This window comes from Jaculus jaculus, chromosome 1 (genome assembly GCF_020740685.1).
Source record: "Jaculus jaculus isolate mJacJac1 chromosome 1, mJacJac1.mat.Y.cur, whole genome shotgun sequence".
Classification (NCBI taxonomy): domain Eukaryota; kingdom Metazoa; phylum Chordata; class Mammalia; order Rodentia; family Dipodidae; genus Jaculus; species Jaculus jaculus.
Window position 1 is genome coordinate 52,347,683 of NC_059102.1, and position 21,021 is coordinate 52,368,703.

The 21,021-nt window shown below is 39.7% G+C and overlaps 1 protein-coding gene across 1 annotated transcript; it reads left to right on the forward strand.

The window, feature by feature from the left end:
* Positions 1-2,546: 2,546 nt before the first annotated feature.
* Positions 2,547-8,138, forward strand: Insl6 (insulin like 6). Its single transcript, XM_004652996.2, has 2 exons — positions 2,547-2,829; positions 7,468-8,138. The coding sequence occupies exons 1-2, from the start codon at positions 2,547-2,549 to the stop codon at positions 7,776-7,778; spliced, it is 594 nt and encodes a 197-aa protein (XP_004653053.2). The 3' UTR covers positions 7,779-8,138.
* The last annotated feature ends 12,883 nt before the right edge of the window (positions 8,139-21,021 follow it).

Genomic DNA, 21,021 nt, shown 5'->3' on the forward strand with positions numbered 1-21,021 from the left:
ACGTGAATATATTATATTTACATTGTATTCTTTCTCTTTAGAGATGGGAAATCACACAAATACATACAGACACATGCATACATATGCTCCCATGCAACAAGGACAAAGTGGTAGATTCATAATTCAGACAAAATAGACTGGAAATGCATCATTAAAAATGACAATTATTTATGATAAACTTATAGGAACAAAATGTTTCATTATTTCTAAATAGCGTGTTTTTTGTGATGGGTGCTGCAGATAAATACCACATTATAACTTGACCTTTCAAGAGCAAATAGAACTACATGTTTATAAGCTTCATTTAGCAGACTACCTACCTTCCCTCAGGGACCTTGAGGACTATATGTGAGCGAGAGCACTTTGGAAACAAACTAGTAAATATATTTAGTTCCAAATAAATGATGAATTAACCTCATTAATCTATTAATAAGTTTAGCATCCTCATGATTCAACTGCCTCTCAATTACCCCACTTGCCTGCCTGCAACATTTGAGCCTATATCCAAGCTCCCAGAGGAGTCATAAGTAAGAAACTGGTAGCCCCCAAGTACATCAGAGATTTGGGGGCAGCAGAGTGCCAAGACCTCCACCAGAGGAGCTCTGAGAGAACCTGGAACTTCCTGCCAATCACAGTGCATACAGAACTAAATCAGCCTGTAAGGGAGAGGAGACAGTTGGGTGAACCTGGGCCCAAAATTCTCACCCTGACCCACCAGAAGCAAATGCCACCCAGCAGCAGGGAAGGAGCTCCAGATGTGAGTGAGTCAGGCCATGGGCTCAGAGCCATCTGTCTTAGCAGGTATCCTCTGGTGACAGCTTTGCTCCTTGTCAGAGAGGGTGAGGCTATGGGCCATCATTCCCTTCATGGTTTTGGGCTCCTGCTACCTAAACCTCCAAATGTGTATATGACTGGCTCTTTCTCTCTAGGCAATTGTCTCTTGTGACTGTCTCCCGCCCAGACACTGTATTCCCAGGCTCCCCTACTTGACCTTGTTTCCTTGTTTGTAGGTCTACAGGTAGCCCAGTCTTGACAAATAGGCATCCTCTCAAGATAGCATCTGGCTATAGCAATCCAAGGTATAAAGTGCAATGAAATAGGTATCTTCTCCAATGCTGGCCTGCCACCCAGGCAGAGTCTCTGTCACTGTCACATGACATCCCTGGATTGGCTTTAAGTCATAGGAGACACACAGATACACAGACACACACTCTCTCTATATCTCTCCCATAAACAAACAAACAAATAAATAAATAACTCAGAAGAAGCAAGAGTATCAGGGTTGGAGGACAGAGTTGCTAAACTACTATATATAAGCATCAATATGGAAACAAACAATCAAAACCATGAGCACAACATTCAAGAATACTGGGATACAATCAAGAGTTCAAACCTCAGAAGATAAAGACTAAAGACTTAGAGCATATATTCAATGAAATTACAGCAAAATTTCCCGAATCTAGGGAAAGAAATAGCCATTCAAATGTGAGAGGCACTTACAACCTCAAAAAGATATTACTACAGGGCAATCTCACAGGGTCATATTACAATGAAAAATACAAAGAAAAATATTAAATTATGTAAGGCAAAAATGTCAACTCACAAAGTCAGGAACATCAGAATATCATATCTCTAAACAAAAGCATGGAATGATATATTTCAAGCCTTGAAACTATTAATCAATAGAACTCTATTCAGCAAAGCCATTTTTCAAAATTGGTAGAGAAGGTCATTTCAAGATAAGCACAAACTAGGGCTGGAGAAGACTGAAGTGGTTAAAGTCACCTGATTGCAAAGCCTGACAGCCCAGGTTCAAATCCCTAGTAAGCATAGGAGAGGATGAAGTGAGGGAGAGGACTAGCTAAGCAAAGTAGAGCTCAGAAGGAAGCCATCATGTGTGGCTCAGCAAACCAATAGACCTTCGGAGGGAAAAGAAAGTAACAATAGGGCTGGAGAGATGGCTTAGCGGTTAAACGCTTGCCTGTGAAGCCTAAGGACCCCGGTTCGAGGCGCGGTTCCCCAGGTCCCACGTTAGCCAGATGCACAAGGGGGCGCACGCGTCTGGAGTTCGTTTGCAGAGGCTGGAAGCCCTGGCGCGCCCATTCTCTCTCTCTCCCTCTATCTGTCCTTCTCTCTGTGTGTCTGTCGCTCTCAAATAAATAAATAAATAAAAGAAAAAGAAAGTAACAATAGTCTAACCCACCAACCAGAAAAAACAACCCCCACAGGAACTAGGACCTCTCTCAATGATCAACTTTCCGTAAATGCCTCGAATTTACCAATAAAGAAGACACAGATAACTGACTGGAGAGATGGCTCAGAGGGTGAGGGTCCCAGTTTGATTGCCCAGGGCCCAAGTAAACAGGGCCCAAGTAAACAGCTGGAAGTGGCCAGGCATGTCTGTGACCCAAAGCCTCACTGGGCAGAGAACGCAGAATCCCTGGGCATGAGCAGAAGTGGGGGAGGGGAGCGGACTGGGCAGGGGGACAGCTTGGCAGTTGCAGAGCCCCCCGCACCCTTCTCCCGGCCTGGCTGCCCAGCGGGGGATGAAGCGGCCCTGCTGCCCGGGTCTGCTGGGGTTTGGGCTTCTCCTGGTGGCCTGCTCCCTCGCGCTGAGCCAAGGGCGCCGAGCCAGGAAGCTGTGCGGCAGGCACTTGCTATCAGAAATAGTCAAGCTCTGCGGCCACACTAATTGGAGCCAGTTCCACTTTGAGGAGGGCACCTCTTTGACAGCGTCGACCTCCAAGGAGTCCCAGAAGGCTTCCAAGCAAGATCATTTCCACAGTCCCCACGCCTCTTTCCCGGTCGAGGGAAGATTCGCAAAACCAGGTGAAAGTCTAGAGCAAGGGCAAGTTTGTTCATCTCGGTACAGCTCTCAGCCTGTCTTGTGTTTTTGGTTTTTTTTTTCCTCTGTCGGACAGTGAACTTCTGCAGAAATTAGTGCCTAGCATACAAAAAAATTAAATTGTAATTTGAGTAAATTGAGAATATACAAAACCTCGATGAAATTTATTTTTAGTCTGGAGGAAATCCGTGTACATGTTTTCATAAGAAAGCTAGTCTATTCCTTCCAATCTCAGCGTCACCTTTCCTGGAAAGCCCTTGTCAACTGGAAGATAACTTTTTTCTTTAAAATCTGATTTTGGTATCATTCCCTTGTGATGTCGATGTTGACCCTCCCACAGTTCTCTCTCTTCCTCCCCACGCCCCTCTCTCTCTCCCTCTCTCTCTCTCTCTCTCTCTCACCTGAAGCATCTCTCAGATGCAGTAGTTGTATTTGGCTGTAACCAGGATTGGTTACATAATTAACCCAGTTCAGTCTTGTATAAAAATTCATCACAGAAGTAAGGTAAGCAGAATGGAGAGGGGCGACAAATACAAAATAACATGTAATTTTTTTTTTGTCTTTCCTTGTTTATGTCTCCTCTGCTCACATGCATGCCCCATTCTCTCATCAGGCTTCATTTTAAAATTAAATAGGGCTAGAGAGATGGCTTAGCGACTAAGGCACTTGCCTGCAGAGCCAAAAGGCCCAGGTTTGATTCCCCAGTACCCAAGTAAAGCCAGATGCACAAGGTGGCACATGCATCTGGAGTTCATTTGAAGTGGCTTGTGGCCCTGGCATTCTCATTCTCTCTCTATTTGCCACACTATCTCAAATAAATAAATAAAAAGAAAATATTTTGTAAAAGAGTTAAACTTATAAGTTTGAAGATAAAGTTGCCGAGAATTCCACTCCCATAAAGCCAGTTGTGCCTACTTCACCATTTTGAAGGATGTCTCATACATATTTTTGCCTAGATGCTCAGCAAAGCATACATGTCCATAATATATGTTGAATTTTTACTTAGTCTAGACTGGCCTCAAACTCTCTATCTCCCTATCTTAGGCTCCTGACAGCTGGGTTTCAGACATGTGCCATTACACCAGGACTGGAAGAATATTCTTGTTTCAGATATATCAGTGTTTTCCAAATTTTTAATATATTTTGGGGCTAATATTCCCAATAGTTTTTTTTTTCTTTTAATATGAAGTGTACTGTAATCAGATTTTAATCATTGCCATAATGCTGTTGAAATTCTTGCCATTTAAAGTAATTCATTTGACTTGAGAAATCAAGGAGCCCAGTAGATCTTCATGCCAAAAATAGATGCTAATGCTGATCAATGAAACAAACCAAAATGGTGTCTGGCTGTTGTTGTCACTCATTAACTTATTTTTATTGAGTGAATGAATGAAACTAATAAAATATTGCTGCATAGGGATGGAAAAAGACAGAAGCTATCCAACTGAATCTTGATTATTTTGGACCATCAAACCTACCTTGCCCTTTTCCTTTCTACACAGGAAGTCTTGTTGTCCCTCCCCTGAATTCTTGTACTTATTTACTTAAGCAAATCACAAGCAAGCCCAAGAACCACCTGGGGATTCTGTAAATACTCAAAATTAGATTAAGTAGATGTCTGTGGTAGGATCTAAAATTATATAATTTTTAAAAATATGTTTTATTTGTTAATTTATTTAAGAGAGAGAGATAAAGGGGCAGATATATATAGAGAGAATGGGTGCACCAGGGCCTTCAGTCACTGCAAACGAATTCCAGGTGCATGTGCAGGCTTGTGCTTCTGGATTATGAGGGTAACTGGGGATTTGCATCTCAAACCAGGGTCCTCAGGCTTTTCAGGCAACTGCTTAACAGCTAAGCTATCTCTCCATCCCAGATTCTGTATTTTTAAAAAAATATATTTATTTATTTGTTTGAGAGAGAGAGAGAGAACGAGAGAGAGAGAGAGAGAGAGGGAGAGAGGGAGAGAGGATGGATGCCCAAGGGCCTCTGGCCACTGCAAATGAACTCTAGCTTTACATGGGTCCTGGGGAATCAAATCTGATCCTTTGGCTTTTGCTAGAAAGCACCTTAACTATTAAGCCATCTCTCTAGCCCAGATTCTGTATTTTCTATTTTCAAATATTTTTATTTATTTGAGAGGGAAAGAGACACACACATAGAGAATGGGCATGCAAGGGCCTTCAACTGCTGCAAACAAAATCCAGATACATGTGCCACCTTGTGCACCTGGCTTATGTGGGTCCTGGGGAATCAAATCTGGGTCCTTTATCCATGTAGACAACCAACTTAACTGCTAGCCCAAGATTCTGTATTTTAATTATTTATTTTGTTTTTCTGAGGTAGGGTCTTGCTCTAGCTCAGGTTGACCTGGAATTCACTATGTAGTCTCAGGGTGGCCTCAAACTCATGGTAATCCTTCTACCTCTGACTCCTGAGTACTGGAATTAAAGGCATGTACTACCACACCCAGCAGATTTTGTATTTAAATCTTTTTTATTTATTTGAGAGAGGGGAAGAGAGAGAGAGAGGGCCTCTAGTCACAGCAAATGAACTCCAGATGCATGCACCATCTTGTGCTTCTAGCTTAAGTGGTCCTGGGGAATCAAACCTGGGTTCTTTGGCTTTGCAGGAATGTGCTGTAACTGATAGTGTATAAAATCTCCTTTTTTTTTTTTTTTTTTTTTTTTTTGAGGTAGGGTCTAGCTCTAGGCAGACCTAGAATTCACTATGTAGTCTCAGTCTGGCCTCAAACTCACAGCAATCCTACTTCTGCATCCCAAGTGCTGGGATTAAAGGCATGCACCATTACGCTCAGTTAAAATCTCCTTTATTCCTCAAATCCTTGCTACCATCTACTATTTATTTATTTATTCATTTACTCATTCTTCATTCATGATAGAAATTCTGACTGTGGTGAGTTAAGGTCTCAATGTCTTTTTGTTGTTGTTGTTGGTGGTGTTGTTTTTGAGGTAGGGTTTCACTCTGGCCCAGGCTGGCCTGGAATTCACTATGTAGTCTCAGGGTGGCCTCGAACTCATGGCAATCCTCCTACCTCTGCCTCCCAAGTGCTGGGGTTAGAGCATGCACCACCACACCCAGCTTCAATGTAGTTTTAATTTGCAATTTCCTAAATGGCTGATGATGTTGAGCATTTTTTCAAATCTTTATTGGCCATGTGTACCTCTTCCTTTCAGAAGTGTCTGTTCAGATCATTTGCCTAACTTGCTGATTGGATTGTTCTTATTTTATTAATATAGGCTGATCTTAATCCAGAAACTATACAGAACTATTTTCATAATTCTAATGATTTATTGTCTGTAGGTTTTCTTTTTTAAAAAAATATTTTATCTTATTAATTGGATAGAGAGAGAGGTAGGGAGAAAGAGGAAGATACAATGTGTGCATCAGGGCCTCCAGCCAACAAACTCCAGATGCACGTGCCACCTTGTGCATCTGGTTTATGTGGGTTCTGTCATTTACAGTCTAACTTTTATTTCTTTCATCTTTTCTTATAAAATTGTTCAGATCCTCTAGACATGCTATGTAGGGATGATAGTGGGATATTTTGTCTTATTCCTAGTTTTAAAGGGCATGTATTTAAAGTTTTCCATCAGAGGGCGAGAGACATAGTTCAGTGATAGAGCATTTGCCTAGCATGTATGAGGGCAGCCACACAAAAAAGCGTCTTGTAGGGCTGGAGAGATGGCTTAGCGGTTAAGCGCTTGCCTGTGAAGCCTAAGGACCCCGGTTCGAGGCTCGGTTCCCCAGGTCCCACATTAGCCATATGCAGAAGGGGGCGCACGCGTCTGGAGTTCGTTTGCAGTGGCTGGAAGCCCTGGCGCGCCCATTCTCTCTCTCTCCCTCTGTCTTTCTCTCTGTGTCTGTCGCTCTCAAATAAATTTAAAAAAAAATTTAAAAAAGGTTTCATTTAAAAAAAAAAGTGTCTTGTAACATTTTCCATTAGATATAGCATTTTTCAGTTAGTGCTGTAATAATATTTATATTAGTCATAATATTTATATGAAGTAAAAAAATGTTATTACAGGTATTTAAGGTGCCAAGTTATTCCATTTTCTGGCCTGTCTCAATAGTGGTGACAGTTGTTAAACCTTTTTATAGGAAAGCTCTATGACTATTTTTGTTAAAAGTATATGTTCCTGTGGTTGGACAATGGCTCAGTTGGTAAAGTATCATGTCATGCTAGCATGAAAGCCTGTGTTCAGAATCCAGCACCCATATACAAACCTCTCCTATAGTCCCAGTGCTGGGGAAGTAGAGACAGAAAGAGCCTTGGAGCTTGGAGCTAGCTGGTCTAAAGTAGTCATTGAGCTCCACGTTCAGTGAGATGCCCTGTCTCAAAAGATAAGGTGGAGAGCAACAGAGTGGATGCCTAACATCCACACACACACACATGTGCATGCACATCGGCAACACACATGTACTCCACACACTTACATACACAAAACATGTATGTGACTTTTCAATAGCCATACTTCCTATTCTTTATTTGAAATGATTGGGTCTTAATAATTGGCAGAATTGAATATTCCACTATTAAACTTATATCGAAGGGAAGATTTCAGGAGAGTAGGCTCTTCTTTGTGCTTGTGTCTCAACAGCCTCCGCATCTGCCTCATGGAAGGACACAGAAAGCAGCTGGGAGGTTCAACCACAGCCTGAGTATCAGTATGAAAAGGCCAACTTGCTTCCTGAGAAGACAAGAGAACTTTCTTCATTGCACGACGTCAATCCATATGTTGAGAGTGTGAACATTCAGAAGAAAGACACAAACAAAATTAAAACCTCAAGTAGTCTATTTTGGGAGTATCATCTGCAAAGAAAACGCAGAGGATATTCAGATAAATGTTGTCTTAAAGGTTGTACAAAAGAAGAACTGGCCATTGCATGTATCCCATACTTTAATTTTTAAAGCTGGATGATAAAAGGAACCTCACCAGTGACTGAGATGTGCTAATCATCATAGAAACTACACAGACTTAATAAAAGCTTACTATTTATTACTTTTTGGAATCATACTTTTGGAGGTGCCAGACTGAATCTGAATGTATTTGCAATATATATGAATGTATTGAAAGCACTTGGTTCTTAGTAACTGGCACAATCTTTTATAATATGTTAAATTTATATATAAGGGAAGATATCAGTGAAGTAGGATCTTAGTGGTGATAGCAGTAATCTTAGTTTCTTGTTCAGTGACACCATCTTTTCCATGTTCTTATACTTTTTAGGGATTGTTACTGAGGAAGTATGATTTATATAGGCATTAAAACTTACCTGTCCACTTTGTTGTTGTTATACTTGAAATTATTAAGTTGGCTTTAAATGGATTACAGAAAGATGTGTATTTCATTTGTATGATATGCAGACTGGTGCCTGTGACTTTTATGTTCACTCCAGACAGAAAACTCATATGTCCCAGCAACATAAACATAACCAACTGTGTTCCTACTAGAAGCTCTTATCCTGTAACAATAAATACATTTTTAATGCTTTAATTTATTGTAGAAGCTTGGCATAGTCTATTTAAATTTCTACTACAGTCAGTGTCTTAAGTTTCTCCAAGATACCTTGCATTTGCTTGGAAGTTATTATGATATTAATCAATTTATCACTCACAAGTCTGGATGTATCAGGAATTCTCAAAGCATGGTCCCTGGCCAAACCAGCACCATCATCACAACTAGAGAAATAGTTACAAATACAATTCTGAAATCATATTTCATTTGTATTAATCAGAGACTTTAGATATGAGGACAAGTAAGCTACATTTTTTAGAGGCCTTCCTGGTCATTCTAAAGAGGTTGTTGAGAACCAATGCTAACAGAGAACTATACAAACCTTTGTTGAAATTGTATCATTTGTATGCTTGCAATAAAACTGCCTAATATCAGGTTTTAGTGTACTTTTCACTTTATGTCCACAGGTGAAATAATTTTATGCTACAAAGAAAAGCAAAGCTTAAGATTTCAGGACTCCAAAGTAGAATTCTTACCCACTATTTGTCGGGTAAACATCATTTAAAACTTTTGTCTAGTTTCTTTCCGAAGTACGTACTGCAGTATTCTTTTCCAGTGACATGTTTACTTCCATTTGGCTGCATGATTTCTTAGGAAAAGGGTTCTTTTCCACATAAACCTACATCACACACATTTCCAACACATTCATAAGTGTTTCATTTTCGAACAGTTTCAGAATATAGTCTACATTCAATCATAATTATAAATATAGGGGACCAGCCATTTTGATTCAAAATTACATATCACAGTTGAATAAGTCCACAAAGTTTTAATATTTTTTTTTTGGTTCATTTTTTATTTATTTATTTGAGAGCGACAGACATAGAGAGAAAGACAGATAGAGGGAGAGAGAGAGAATGGGCACGCCAGGGCTTCCAGCCACTGCAAACGAACTCCAGATGCGTGTGCCCCCTTGTGCATCTGGCTAACGTGGGACCTGGGGAACCGAGCCTCGAACCAGGGTCCTTAGGCTTCACAGGCAAGCGCTTAACCGCTAAGCCATCTCTCCAGCCCTCCACAAAGTTTTAGATGAGAGTTCACCATTAGACGTGGAGGATGAAAATGAAAGATGTCAGTCGATCTTTGTGGGTCAGAAACATCAGATGTATGACCATGGGGAGAAGAGGATGGTGTGGAAATGAAACAGTAAACACTAGACAGAATTCAGGGAGACTACAGAAATACAACTCTAAATTTGTTAAAGAAAGAGTGGACCCCAATATCAGAGCTAGTAAAACATTAGGGAAAGAGCAAAAAGGTTTCACTCCAGCAGCAGATTTTAAGTAAAAGAAGAAAGGAAAGATTCACCAGGTTTCACAGCCACACTATCTGGCACTCTGCAAAAATACAGTTTAAGATGTAAGATCTGTGGTCTATGCAACAAGCAGATGCTGGAGAAGGGACCACACACTTACTAACCTATTCCCTGGTGCTGTGGTGGGGAATAATTTTAAGAGAGGTTTTATAGTCAATCCTTTAGCTGGAGAGAGCAAAATTCCCTTCACCTAAAAATAAGGTTTTTGGGGCTGGAGAGATAGCTTAGAGGTTAAGGTATTTGCCTTCAAAGCCAAAGGATGTAGGTTCAACTCCTCAGGACCTATGTAAGCCAGATGTGTAAGGAGTTGCATGTGTCTGGAGTTTGTTTGTAGTGGCTGGAGACCCTGAAGAGCACATTCTCTATCTGCCTCTTTCTCTGCCCTTCTCTCTCTCTCATAAACAAATAAAAATAAAATATTCCGGGTGTGGTGGCGCATGCCTTTAATCCCAGCACACAGGAGGCAGAGGTAGGAGGATTGCCGTGAGTTCAAGGCTAACCTGACACTACATAGTGAATTCCAGGTCAGCTTGGGCTAGAGTGAGATGTTACCTTGAAAAAACAAAATAAAAAATAAAAATATCAATAAATGAAATACAATATAAAAAAATGAACTTTGGGGCTGGAAGAATAGTTCAGCACTTAAAGACACTTGTTTGCAAAGTCTGACCTGCTGGGTTTAATTCCCCAGTACCAACATAAAGCCAGATGCACTAAGTGGCACATGCATCTGGAGTTCATTTGCAGTAGCTAGAGGCACTGGCATGGCCATGCACACAAACATACACATTCTCTCTCTGTGTGTGTGTATCTCAAATAAAGAAATATTAAAGCAGAAGTTTCTTATAAAAAATGAACTTGGGGACTTCTGGTTAAGATGGTGGCATAGGTACCATGCCAAAGCAGCTTAGGGGGGAAAAAGACCAAAAAAACTCAGCAAAATTCACACTTTTACTAAAAAGTGAGGTGTATAGGAAATTGAAATGGCAGCGGAGAAGTAAAAGAGATCCAGAGCCCGCACAGGCCGGCAAAAGTGGCCCCAGCAGCTCCGCCAACCATGGCAGCGGCAGTGGCCAACCAGAAAGCCACCAGGCTCTGCTCGAGCTGCAGGAAAAGCCAGGTGTGGGGAGCTTCCACTCACACCGGTGCTCTCCGCAACTCCAGAAACATGAAGGGAGAGCGGCAGTGAGCAATGGAGAAGTAGACCACAAGGTAGAAGAACACGTGGAACAGTGAGAGAACTAGAGCAGCTGTAGCTCCCTCCCCTACCCCACTGCCTGTGCCTAGCTCCAGCAAACAGAGCAGCGGTCCCGGGACCCGACCACGCCAACTTGAGCCAACAGCAGGACCAGAGTCCAGTAGCAACATCAGCGGCTCAGGCACCGGTAACAGTGGCCCCAGCAGCGGCAGACCCAGCAGCAGCAGCTTCAGTGGCAGCAGCAGTGGTGGACCAAGCAGCAGCTTCAGCAGCAGTGGTGGCTCCAGCAGTGGCAGCTCCAGCAGCAGCAGAGGCAGCAGCAGCGGTGGACCCAGCAGCAGCAGCTTCAGTAGAAGCAGTTCAAGCAGCAGGGGTGCTGGTCTGCAGGGCCACAGTTCCCAGGCTCGGTTTGCCCCACAGGAAAAGCCAGTGCCCAGCTCCAGAAATCAGAACAGCAGCCCAACGGCCCAACCAGCAAATTGACTGAGACCAAAATCATCCAAGGTAACTGGGATTGCACCAGGGAAGGGTCTCACTTGGTCACAAGCTGACTTGGATCCCTCAACAGACCAGAAATCTTAACCTCTTTGTTGATAGAGGATCTGGTTGTTATAATAACTACTCTTGCATACATACTTGGGGCTGTTTCTGATAGAATGTGTACAGTGTTTAGTTAAATTTTAGAATCTACCTGTACTTTATTCCACTCAGCCTACTTGAATACTCCCATAGCAGGGAAACTCAACCCCTAGGAACACCTTTGTAGATACTTTGAGAGTCTTAAGAGCCACATCTAATACCTTAAGCTCCTTCTCTGAAAATATATAACATCAAATCAATTGATACAGCTAAGAATACCTAGCTAGCTAGAAAATCCAAGCATTAACTTAATCCAAGATGCAAAAATATACACATTATAACACAAGAAACACTAAAAAGCAAGATAATATAAATCCACCTAAAAGTACTAATGCATCAGAAATGTCCTCCAGTGAGAACGAGTTAGTGGAAATGCCTGAGAAAGATTTCAAAAGAATGATTGTAAATATGTTCAAAGAGGTCAAAGAACAAAGCAAAAGAATCAAAGAGGAAATCAAAGGAATCAAAGAGGAAATCAAAGAAGACGCAGGGCACCAATTTAATGAAATAAAGAAGACAATACAAGACATAAATAAGGAAATAGAAATAATAAAGAAAAACCAGTCAGAATTACTAGCAATGAAGAACACAGTTAATGAAAGAAAAAACTATGTAGAAAATCTCACCAGTAGAATGGATGAAGGAGAGGACAGAATATCTAAGCTAGAAGACCAGGGGGCAGATCTAATACAGTCCAACAAAGAGAAAGACAAACTTATAGAAAAGTATGAGTGGGAATTTCAAGATATTCGGGACACTATGAAAAGATCAAATATAAGAATTCAGGGCATAGTAGAAGGAGAAGAATTCTACTCCAAAGGCATAGTAGGCATCTTCAACAAAATCATAGAATAAAATTTCCCCCAAATTGGGAAAGAGGTGCCAATGCAGATACAGGAAGCCTTTAGAACCCCAGTCAGACAGAACCTGGAAAGAACCTCTCCTCACCATATTATAATCAAACTTCCAAACACACAAACCAAAGAAAAAATATTGAAAGCAGTTAGAGAGAAACATCAAGTTACCTATAAAGGCAAGCCCATCAGGATTACAGCAGATTATTCAACACAAACTTTAAAAGCCAGAAGGGCTTGGAGTGATATATTCCAAGTTCTGAAAGATAACAACTGTCAACCAAGATTACTTTATCCTGCAAAGATATCCATTAAAATAGACAGAGAAATAAGAACATTCCATGACAAAAGCAGGTTAAAGGAGTACTTGAAGACAAAACCAGCTCTACAGAAAATACTTGATAGAACCCTCCATGCTGAAGAAAAGGAAAAGCACACATATAAGGAACCTAGAAAAAACAAGCAATACTCAAACACTAGTTAACACAAGAGAGCACAGGTAGAACTGGAACCACAAAAAAAAAAAAAATGGCAAACATAAACACACACCTTTCAATAATATCTCTTAATCTCAATGGCCTCAATGCCCCAACAAAAAGACATAGGTTTGCAGACTGGGTTAAAAAGCAGGATCCTACAATTTGTTGTCTCCAAGAAACTCACATCTCTACAAAGGATACACATTATCTTAGGGTGAAAGAATGGAAAATGGCGTTTCAAGCAAATGGGCCTAGAAAACAAGCAGGGGTTGCTATCCTAATATCTGACAAGGTAGACTTTAGTCCAACGTTAGTCAAGAAAGATAAAGAAGGTCACTTTATATTGCTTAAGGGCACATTCCAACAGGAGGACATTACAATCCTAAACATATATGCACCTAACATGGGGGCTCCCAAATTCATCAAACAAACACTATTAGAACTAAGGTCACAGATAACACCAAACACTTTAACACCCCACTCTCATCAATTGACAGGTCATCCAGGGAAAGAATAAACAGAGAGGCATCTGGACTAAATGAGGTCATAGAAGGAATGGACCTAACAGATATATACAGGACATTTCATCCAAAGGCTGCAGAATATACATTCTTTTCAGCAGCACATGGAACATTCTCTAAAATAGACCATATATTAGGACACAAAGCAAACCTTAACAAATTCAGGAAAATTGAAATAATTCCTTGCATTCTATCTGACCACAATGGAATTAAACTACAAATCAGTAGCAGGAAATGCTATAGAGCATACACAAAATCATGGAAACCAAACAATACACAACTAAATGATGAATGGGTCAATGAAGAAATCAAGAAGGAAATAAAAAAATTTATAGAGTCAAATGATAATGAGAACACAACATATCAAAATCTCTGGGACACAATGAAGGCAGTTCTAAGAGGTAAATTTATAGCCTTCAGTGCCTATATTAAGAAATTAGAAAGGTCGCAAGTAAACTACCTAATGCTTCACCTTAAAGCCTTGGAAAAAGAAGAACAAGGCAAACAAAAAATCAGTAGACGGGAAGAAATAATAAAGATTAGGGCAGAAATTAATGAAATAGAAACAAACAAACAAAAAAATCCAAAGAATTAATGAAACAAAGAGTTGATTCTTTGAAAGGATAAACAAGATTGATAAACCCTTAGCAAATCTGACCAAAAGAAAGAGAGAAGAGACACAAATTAATAAAATCAGAGATGAACAAGGTAACATCACAACAGATTCCAGAGAAATTCAAAAAATCATAGGGACATACTATAAAAGCATATACTCCACAAAGTATAAAAATCTGAAAGAAATGGATGATTTCCTTGATCTATATGACCTACCTAAATTAAATCAAAATGCGATTAATCACTTAAATAGACCTATAACACACATGGAGATCCGAACAGTTATCAATAATCTCCCAACTAAAAAAAGCCCAGGCCCGGATGGATTCACTGCTGAATTTTACCAGACCTTTAAGGAAGAGCTTACACCATTGCTTCTTAAGCTTTTCCAGGAAATAGAAAAAGAAGGAATTCTACCAAACTCCTTCTATGAGGCCAGCATCACCCTGATACCAAAACCAGGCAAAGATAGAACAAAAAAAGAAAATTACAGACCAATCTCCCTCATGAACATAGATGCAAAAATTCTCAACAAAATATTGGCAAACAGAATACAAGAGTATATCAAAAAGATCATTCACCCTGACCAAGTAGGCTATATCCCAGAGATGCAGGGATGGTTCAACATAAGCAAATCTATAAATGTAATACATTATATAAATGGGTTGAAGGACAAAAATCACATGATCATCTCATTAGATGCAGAGAAAGCATTTGACAAAATCCAACATCCCTTCATGATAAAAGTCCTACAGAGACTAGGAATAGAAGGAACATATCTCAATATAATAAAAGCTATTTATGAGAAGCCTACAGCTAACATATTACTAAATGGGGAAAAACTGGAAGCTTTTCCACTAAAATCAGGAATAAGACAAGGGTGTCCACTGTCCCCACTTTTATTTAATATAGTTTTGGAAGTCTTAGCCATAGCAATAAGGCAAGAGACACACATAAAAGGGATACAAATTCGAAAGGAAGAGATCAAGTTATCATTATTTGCAGATGACATGATTCTATACATAAAGGACCCTAAAGACTCTACTAGCAAATTGTTAGAACTGATCAAAACCTACAGCCATGTAGCAGGATACAAAATAAATACACAGAAATCAGTAGCCTAATATATGCTAACAAACACACAAAGGATGAAATCAGAGAATCACTCCCATTCACAATTGCATCAAAAAAAAAAAAAAATAAAGTACCTTGGAATAAACCTAACCAAGGAAGTAAAGAATCTCTACAATGAGAACTTTAAAACACTCAAGCGAGAAATTGCAGAAGACACTAGAAAGTGGAGAAACATCCCTTGTTCCTGGATTGGAAGAATCAATATTGTGAAAATGGCAATCTTACCAAAAGCAATCTACACATTTAATGCAATCCCTATCAAAATTCCAAAGGCATTCTTCATGGAAATAGAAAACACAATCCAAAAATTCATTTGGAATCACAAAGAAACCTCAAATATCTAAAATAATACTGAGCAAAAAAATAAGGCTGGTGGTATCACTGTACCTGATTTTAACCTATACTACAGAGCTATAGTAACAAAAACAGTGTGGTACTGGCACAAAAACTAGACATGTAGATCAGTGGAACAGAATAGAGGACCCAGATGTAAGTCCAGGTAGCTATAGTCACCTGATATTTGATAAAAATGCCAAAAATTCTCATTGGAGAAAAGACAGCCTCTTCAGCAAATGGTGTTGGGAAAACTGGATATATATCTGCAGAAGGACGAAAATAGATTCTTCTCTCTCTCCATGCACAAGAATTAAGTCCAAATGGATTAAAGACCTTAACATCAGACCTGAAACTCTGAAACTGCTAGTGGAAAAAGTAGGGGAAACCCTTCAACATATTGGTCTTGGCAAAGACTTTCTGAACACAACCCCAATTGCTCAGGCAATAAAACCACAGGTTAATAATCACTGGGACCTCATGAAATTACAAAGATTTTTCACTGCAAAGGACACACTGAAAAAAGCAAAGAGGTAACCTACAGAATGGGAAAAAATCTCTGCTAGCTATATATCTGATAGAGGGTTAACATCTAGGATATACAAAGAACTCAAAAAATTAAATAATAAGTAATCAAACAAGCCAATCAAAAAATGAGCTATGGAGTTAAATAGAGCATTCTCAAAGGTAGAAATACAAATGGCATATAAGCATCTAAAAAATGTTCTATGTCACTAGTTACCAGGGAAATGCAGATTAAAACTACATGAGATTCCATCTCACTCCTGTCAGATTGGCCACCATCATGAAAACAAATGATCATAAATGTTGGCGGGGATGTGGAAAAAGAGGAACCTTTCTACACTGCTGGTTGGAATGCAATCTGGTCCAGCAATTGTGGAAATCAGTGTGGAGGTTCCTAAAACAGCTAAAGATTGATCTACCATATGACCCAGCTATAGCACTCCTAGGCATATATCCTAAGGACTCATTTCCTTAGAAGTACGTGCTCAACCATGTTTATTGCTGCTCAATTTATAATAGCTGGGAAATGGAACCAGCCTAGATGTCCCTCAACTGATGAGTGGATAATGAAGATGTGGCACATTTATACAATGGAGTTCTACTCAGCAGTAAAGAAAAATGAAGTTATGAAATTTGCAGAAAAATGGATGGACCTGGAAAGGATTATACTAAGTGAGGTAACCCAGGCCCAGAAAGCCAAGCGCCACATGTTCTCTCTCATATGTGGATCCTAGCTACAGATGATTGGGCTTCTGCGTGAGAAGGAGAATACTTAGTAGCAGAGGTAAGTTAAAAATGAGATATAAAGGGAAGAGAAAGGAAGGGAGGAGGGTACTTAATAGGTCGGTATTGTATATATGTAAGTACAATGATTGAGATGGGGAGGTAATATGATGGAGAATGGAATTTCAAAGGGGATAGTGTCGGGGGGGAGGGAGGGAATTACCATGGTATTTTTTTATAATCATGGAAAATGTTAATAAAAATTAAATTTTTTTTTTTTAAAAAAGAAACAAGAACAAGAGTACAGGCTGGGCAATCCTCAGACTGCAATTCTCTGAGGCTAGTTGTCAAACACACACACACACACAAAATAAACTTGGGCTGGAGGGATGGCTTTGCAGTTAAGGCGTTTGCCTACAATGCCAAAAGACCCAGGCTTAATTCACTAGGACCCACATTAGCCAGATGCACATGGGGCATATGCATGTGGAGTTCATTTGCAATGGCTGGAGGCCCTGGTGTGTCCATTTTGTCTCTCTCTCTCTGTCAAATAAATATTTTTTATATGAACTTTAAAATTTTGCATATGTTGTAGTCAAGTTCACATTGCTGGTAGAAATCACCCTATAAAGAGAAGGTTGTGGGAGCCGGGTGTGGTGGTGCACACCTTTAATCCCAGCACTCGGGAGGCAGAGGTAGGAGGATCATCGAGAGTTTGAGGCCACCCTGAGACTACATAGTAAATTCCAGGTCAGCCTGAGCCAGAGTGAGACCCTACCTCGAAAAACCAAAAAAAAAAAAAAAAAAAAAAAAAAAGAGAAGCTTGTGGGAAAAGGGTTTATTTTGGCTTATAGACTTAAGGAGCAGCTCTGTGATGGCAGGGGAAAATGATGGCATGAGCACAGATTGGACATCACCTGCTCATCAACATCAGGTGGACAATAGGAACAGGAGAGTGTGTCAAACACTAGCAAGGGGAAACTGGTTATAATATCCATAAACCTGCCCCCCAAAATACACTGACTCTAGGAGGCGTTAATTCCCAATCTCCATCAGTTGGGAACCTAGCATTCAGAACACCTAAGTTTATGGGAACACCTGAATCAAACCACCACAGCATATAATAGGCTTCATTATTACATTTTCATACTTTTTTTCTTTACTCTTATGCATACTAGAATAAACATGGATGAATACAAGTATTTCTGCAGTATGTTGAGTCCTTTGGGTATATGCCCAATAATTGTATAGCTGTCATATTGTAGTTCTAGATTTTTAAAAAATTTTATGTTTAATTCATTTATTTAAAGAAAGAGAGAAAAGGAGGGAGAGAATGGGCATGCCAGGGTCTCTAGCCACTGAAAACAAACTTCAGACTCATGTGCCACCATATGCATATGGCTTATGTGGGTGCTGGGGAATCAAAGCTGGGTCCTCAAGCTTTGCAAACAAGCACCTTAACTGCTAAGCCATTTCTTCAGCCTGATTTTTACTTTTTAAATATTATTAGATTTATTTGTGAGCAGAGAAAAAGAAATTGACCAAGTTTGTATATCGGTGCTTCAGGGCCTCCAGCTCCTAGGAATGAACTCCAGATGCATGCAGCAGTTTGTACATCTGGCTTTACTTGGGTACAGGGAAATAGAACCCAAGTAGGAAGGCTTTGAAAGCAAGGGATTTAACTTCTGTGTCACCTTTCCAGCCCTGTTTTTGTTTTTTTGAGGCAACTCCGTATTCATTTCTAAAATTTCTAAAATGGCTACACTAGTTTACAGTGACAATAGTAATGAGTAAGAGTCCCCTTTTTCTACATCCTTGCCATCATCTGTGGTCATTTGTCTTGATATTCGCCATTCTGATGGAGTGAGATAGAATCTCAAAGTAGTTTTCATTTACATATCCTCATGGCTAAAGATGGTGAACATTTAAAAAATATTTATTGGCCATTTTCTTTTCTCTTGAGAACTATCAGTTCAGTACATTAATATGTTTATTGATGAGATTTGCTTTTTGGTATTTAACTTTTGCAGCTGTTTATATGTTCTAGATAATAATCCACTGTTTGAAGCACAGATGGCAAAGATTTTCTCCCCTTCGGTAGGCTTTTTTTTTTTTTTTTTTGATCTGGTGAGTTTTTCCCTGCATAGAGTTTAAAAGTACTTTTTGCTGACAATTTACAAACATGTACACACATTAAGAATACCTGGAGACTAGGTAAATACACTTTTAAACAAAAAACATTGTAAAATTCCTAGCATTGAATGATAATGAAAACGCAACCTATCAATACTTATGGGACACAATGGAGGCAAGTCCTCAGGGGAAAATTCATAGCACTAAATACCTCCACTACAAAGACAGAGAGATCCCAAATTAATAACCTAACTGTCCACCTAAAGGCACTGAAAAAACAAGAATCCAACCCAAAGAGCTCCAAATGTTAAGAATTAATTAAGAGGAGAGCAGAAATTAATGAACTGGAAAATAAGAAAACAATTTCAAAAAGTTGATGAAGAGCTGGTTCTTCAAAAAACAAAAGCGATAAAAAATTAACAAAATCAGAAATGAAAAAGTAGAAGTCACAACAGATAACAATGAAATTGGAAGAATCATAAGGGCATACTTCCAAAACCTCTACTCCACAAAACTGAATACATCTGGACGAAATGGATGAATTCCTAGACATCTACTACCTACCCAAACTAAACCCACAGCAACTTAATCTCCTAAACAAACCTATCACATCCATAGAGATTGGAAAGGTAATCAGAAACCTTCCCCAAAAGAAAAGTCCAGGACCTGAAGGCTTCTCAGCCAAACTCTATCAAACCTTCACTGAAGAACTGAAACCAATTTTTCTCAAACTGTTTCGCATAATCAGAGACCAGGGAATCCTCCCCAACTCCTTTTATGAGGCTAGCATTACCCTAATACCAAAACCAGATAAGAGATCCAACAAGAAAACAGAATGATAGGCCTATATCCCTGATGAACTCAGATGCAAAGATCCTGAACAAAATCCTTGCAAACCAATTTTATTTTAAAGTTAGCTTTTTCTTTTTAAATTTTATTTACTTATTTGAGAGAGCTAGAGATAAAAAGGCAGAGAGAGAGAGAGAGAAATGGGTGTGCCAGGTCCTCCTGCAACTGCAAACAAACTCCAGATGCATGTACCACCTTGTGCATCTGGCTTACATGGGTCCTGGGGAATTGAACTGAAGTTCTTTGCCTTTGTAGGCAAACACCTTAACTGCCAAGCCATCTCTCCAGCCCCTTGTAAACCAAATTTAACAACACATCAAAAGCATTATCCACCTTGAACAAGTAGGCTTCATCCCAGGGATGCAGGATGGTTCAACATATGGAAATGGGTCAATTTAATACACCATATAATCTCAATTGATACAGGAAAGACCTTTGACAAAATATACCAACACTTCATAATCAAAATGTTAGAAAGAATAGGCATGGAGGGTTTATATATCTCAACACAATAAAGGCTATATATAAAGTACCTAAAACCCAAAACTGGCCTGTAATTCCCTGTACAGGATGTGTTTAACATCCACAATGAGCTGCTGATTGTAGACCTACCAGGTCTCCCAAAGCAGACAAGACAGACTTCTGTCAGAGCACTTTCTTAACCACCAGAGGTTAAAGGTAAGACTGTACTGCTGAAGACATCATACACTATTGGCATGGGTCATAGAGAAACTTAAGTTGGAATCTGGAAGAGAGCCAGTTTCCAGACAGCCCCTCTTGTGCTGGAAGGTGCTACATGAGTTACTGGGGGAAAGTGGTCAACACCTGTCCGAGCAACTCAATGTTTTAACTACTCAGAAGCAAACAACCTGATGTGATACTCAAATAAGTGCAATAGTGGCACACAGCCATGGTGGGTAACCAACTGCTCTTGGATTGGCTAATGGATCCACTCAGTGGAAAGGAAACCATATCTGGAATTGGGAAACAAGTCAGAATTATATCCAGATAATAATTTTGCTTTCCAAAGTCAAGCTCCCACTAATGTTGGGCTATAAGAGGAACTATGCCCTTTAAATTCTCTCTAAATTAAGAATGGTTATCCCATTTAACTGGTGCTGACTTTACTCTCCATTGGAGATTCTGCTTCTCTTTTTCAAATGGCAGGGAGACCTGAGGAAATACAAGACCCAGCACACTTCACCTTGGCCCCAGCTGAAACCACATAGGAATTGGGAAAATGAGCAAGAATGCTGCTTTCTCAGTGAACCTGATATCAGCACAAGGGTGAAGGAGATAGATACTGAAGACACTCAAC

Coding starts and splice junctions, on each gene's coding strand:
- Insl6 (XM_004652996.2), top strand. CDS start 2,547: ATGAAGCGGCCCTGCTGCCCGGGTCTGCTGGGGTTTGGGCTTCTCCTG. Junction 2,830..7,467: donor GGGAAGATTCGCAAAACCAG/GTGAAAGTCTAG, acceptor GTGTCTCAACAG/CCTCCGCATCTGCCTCATGG.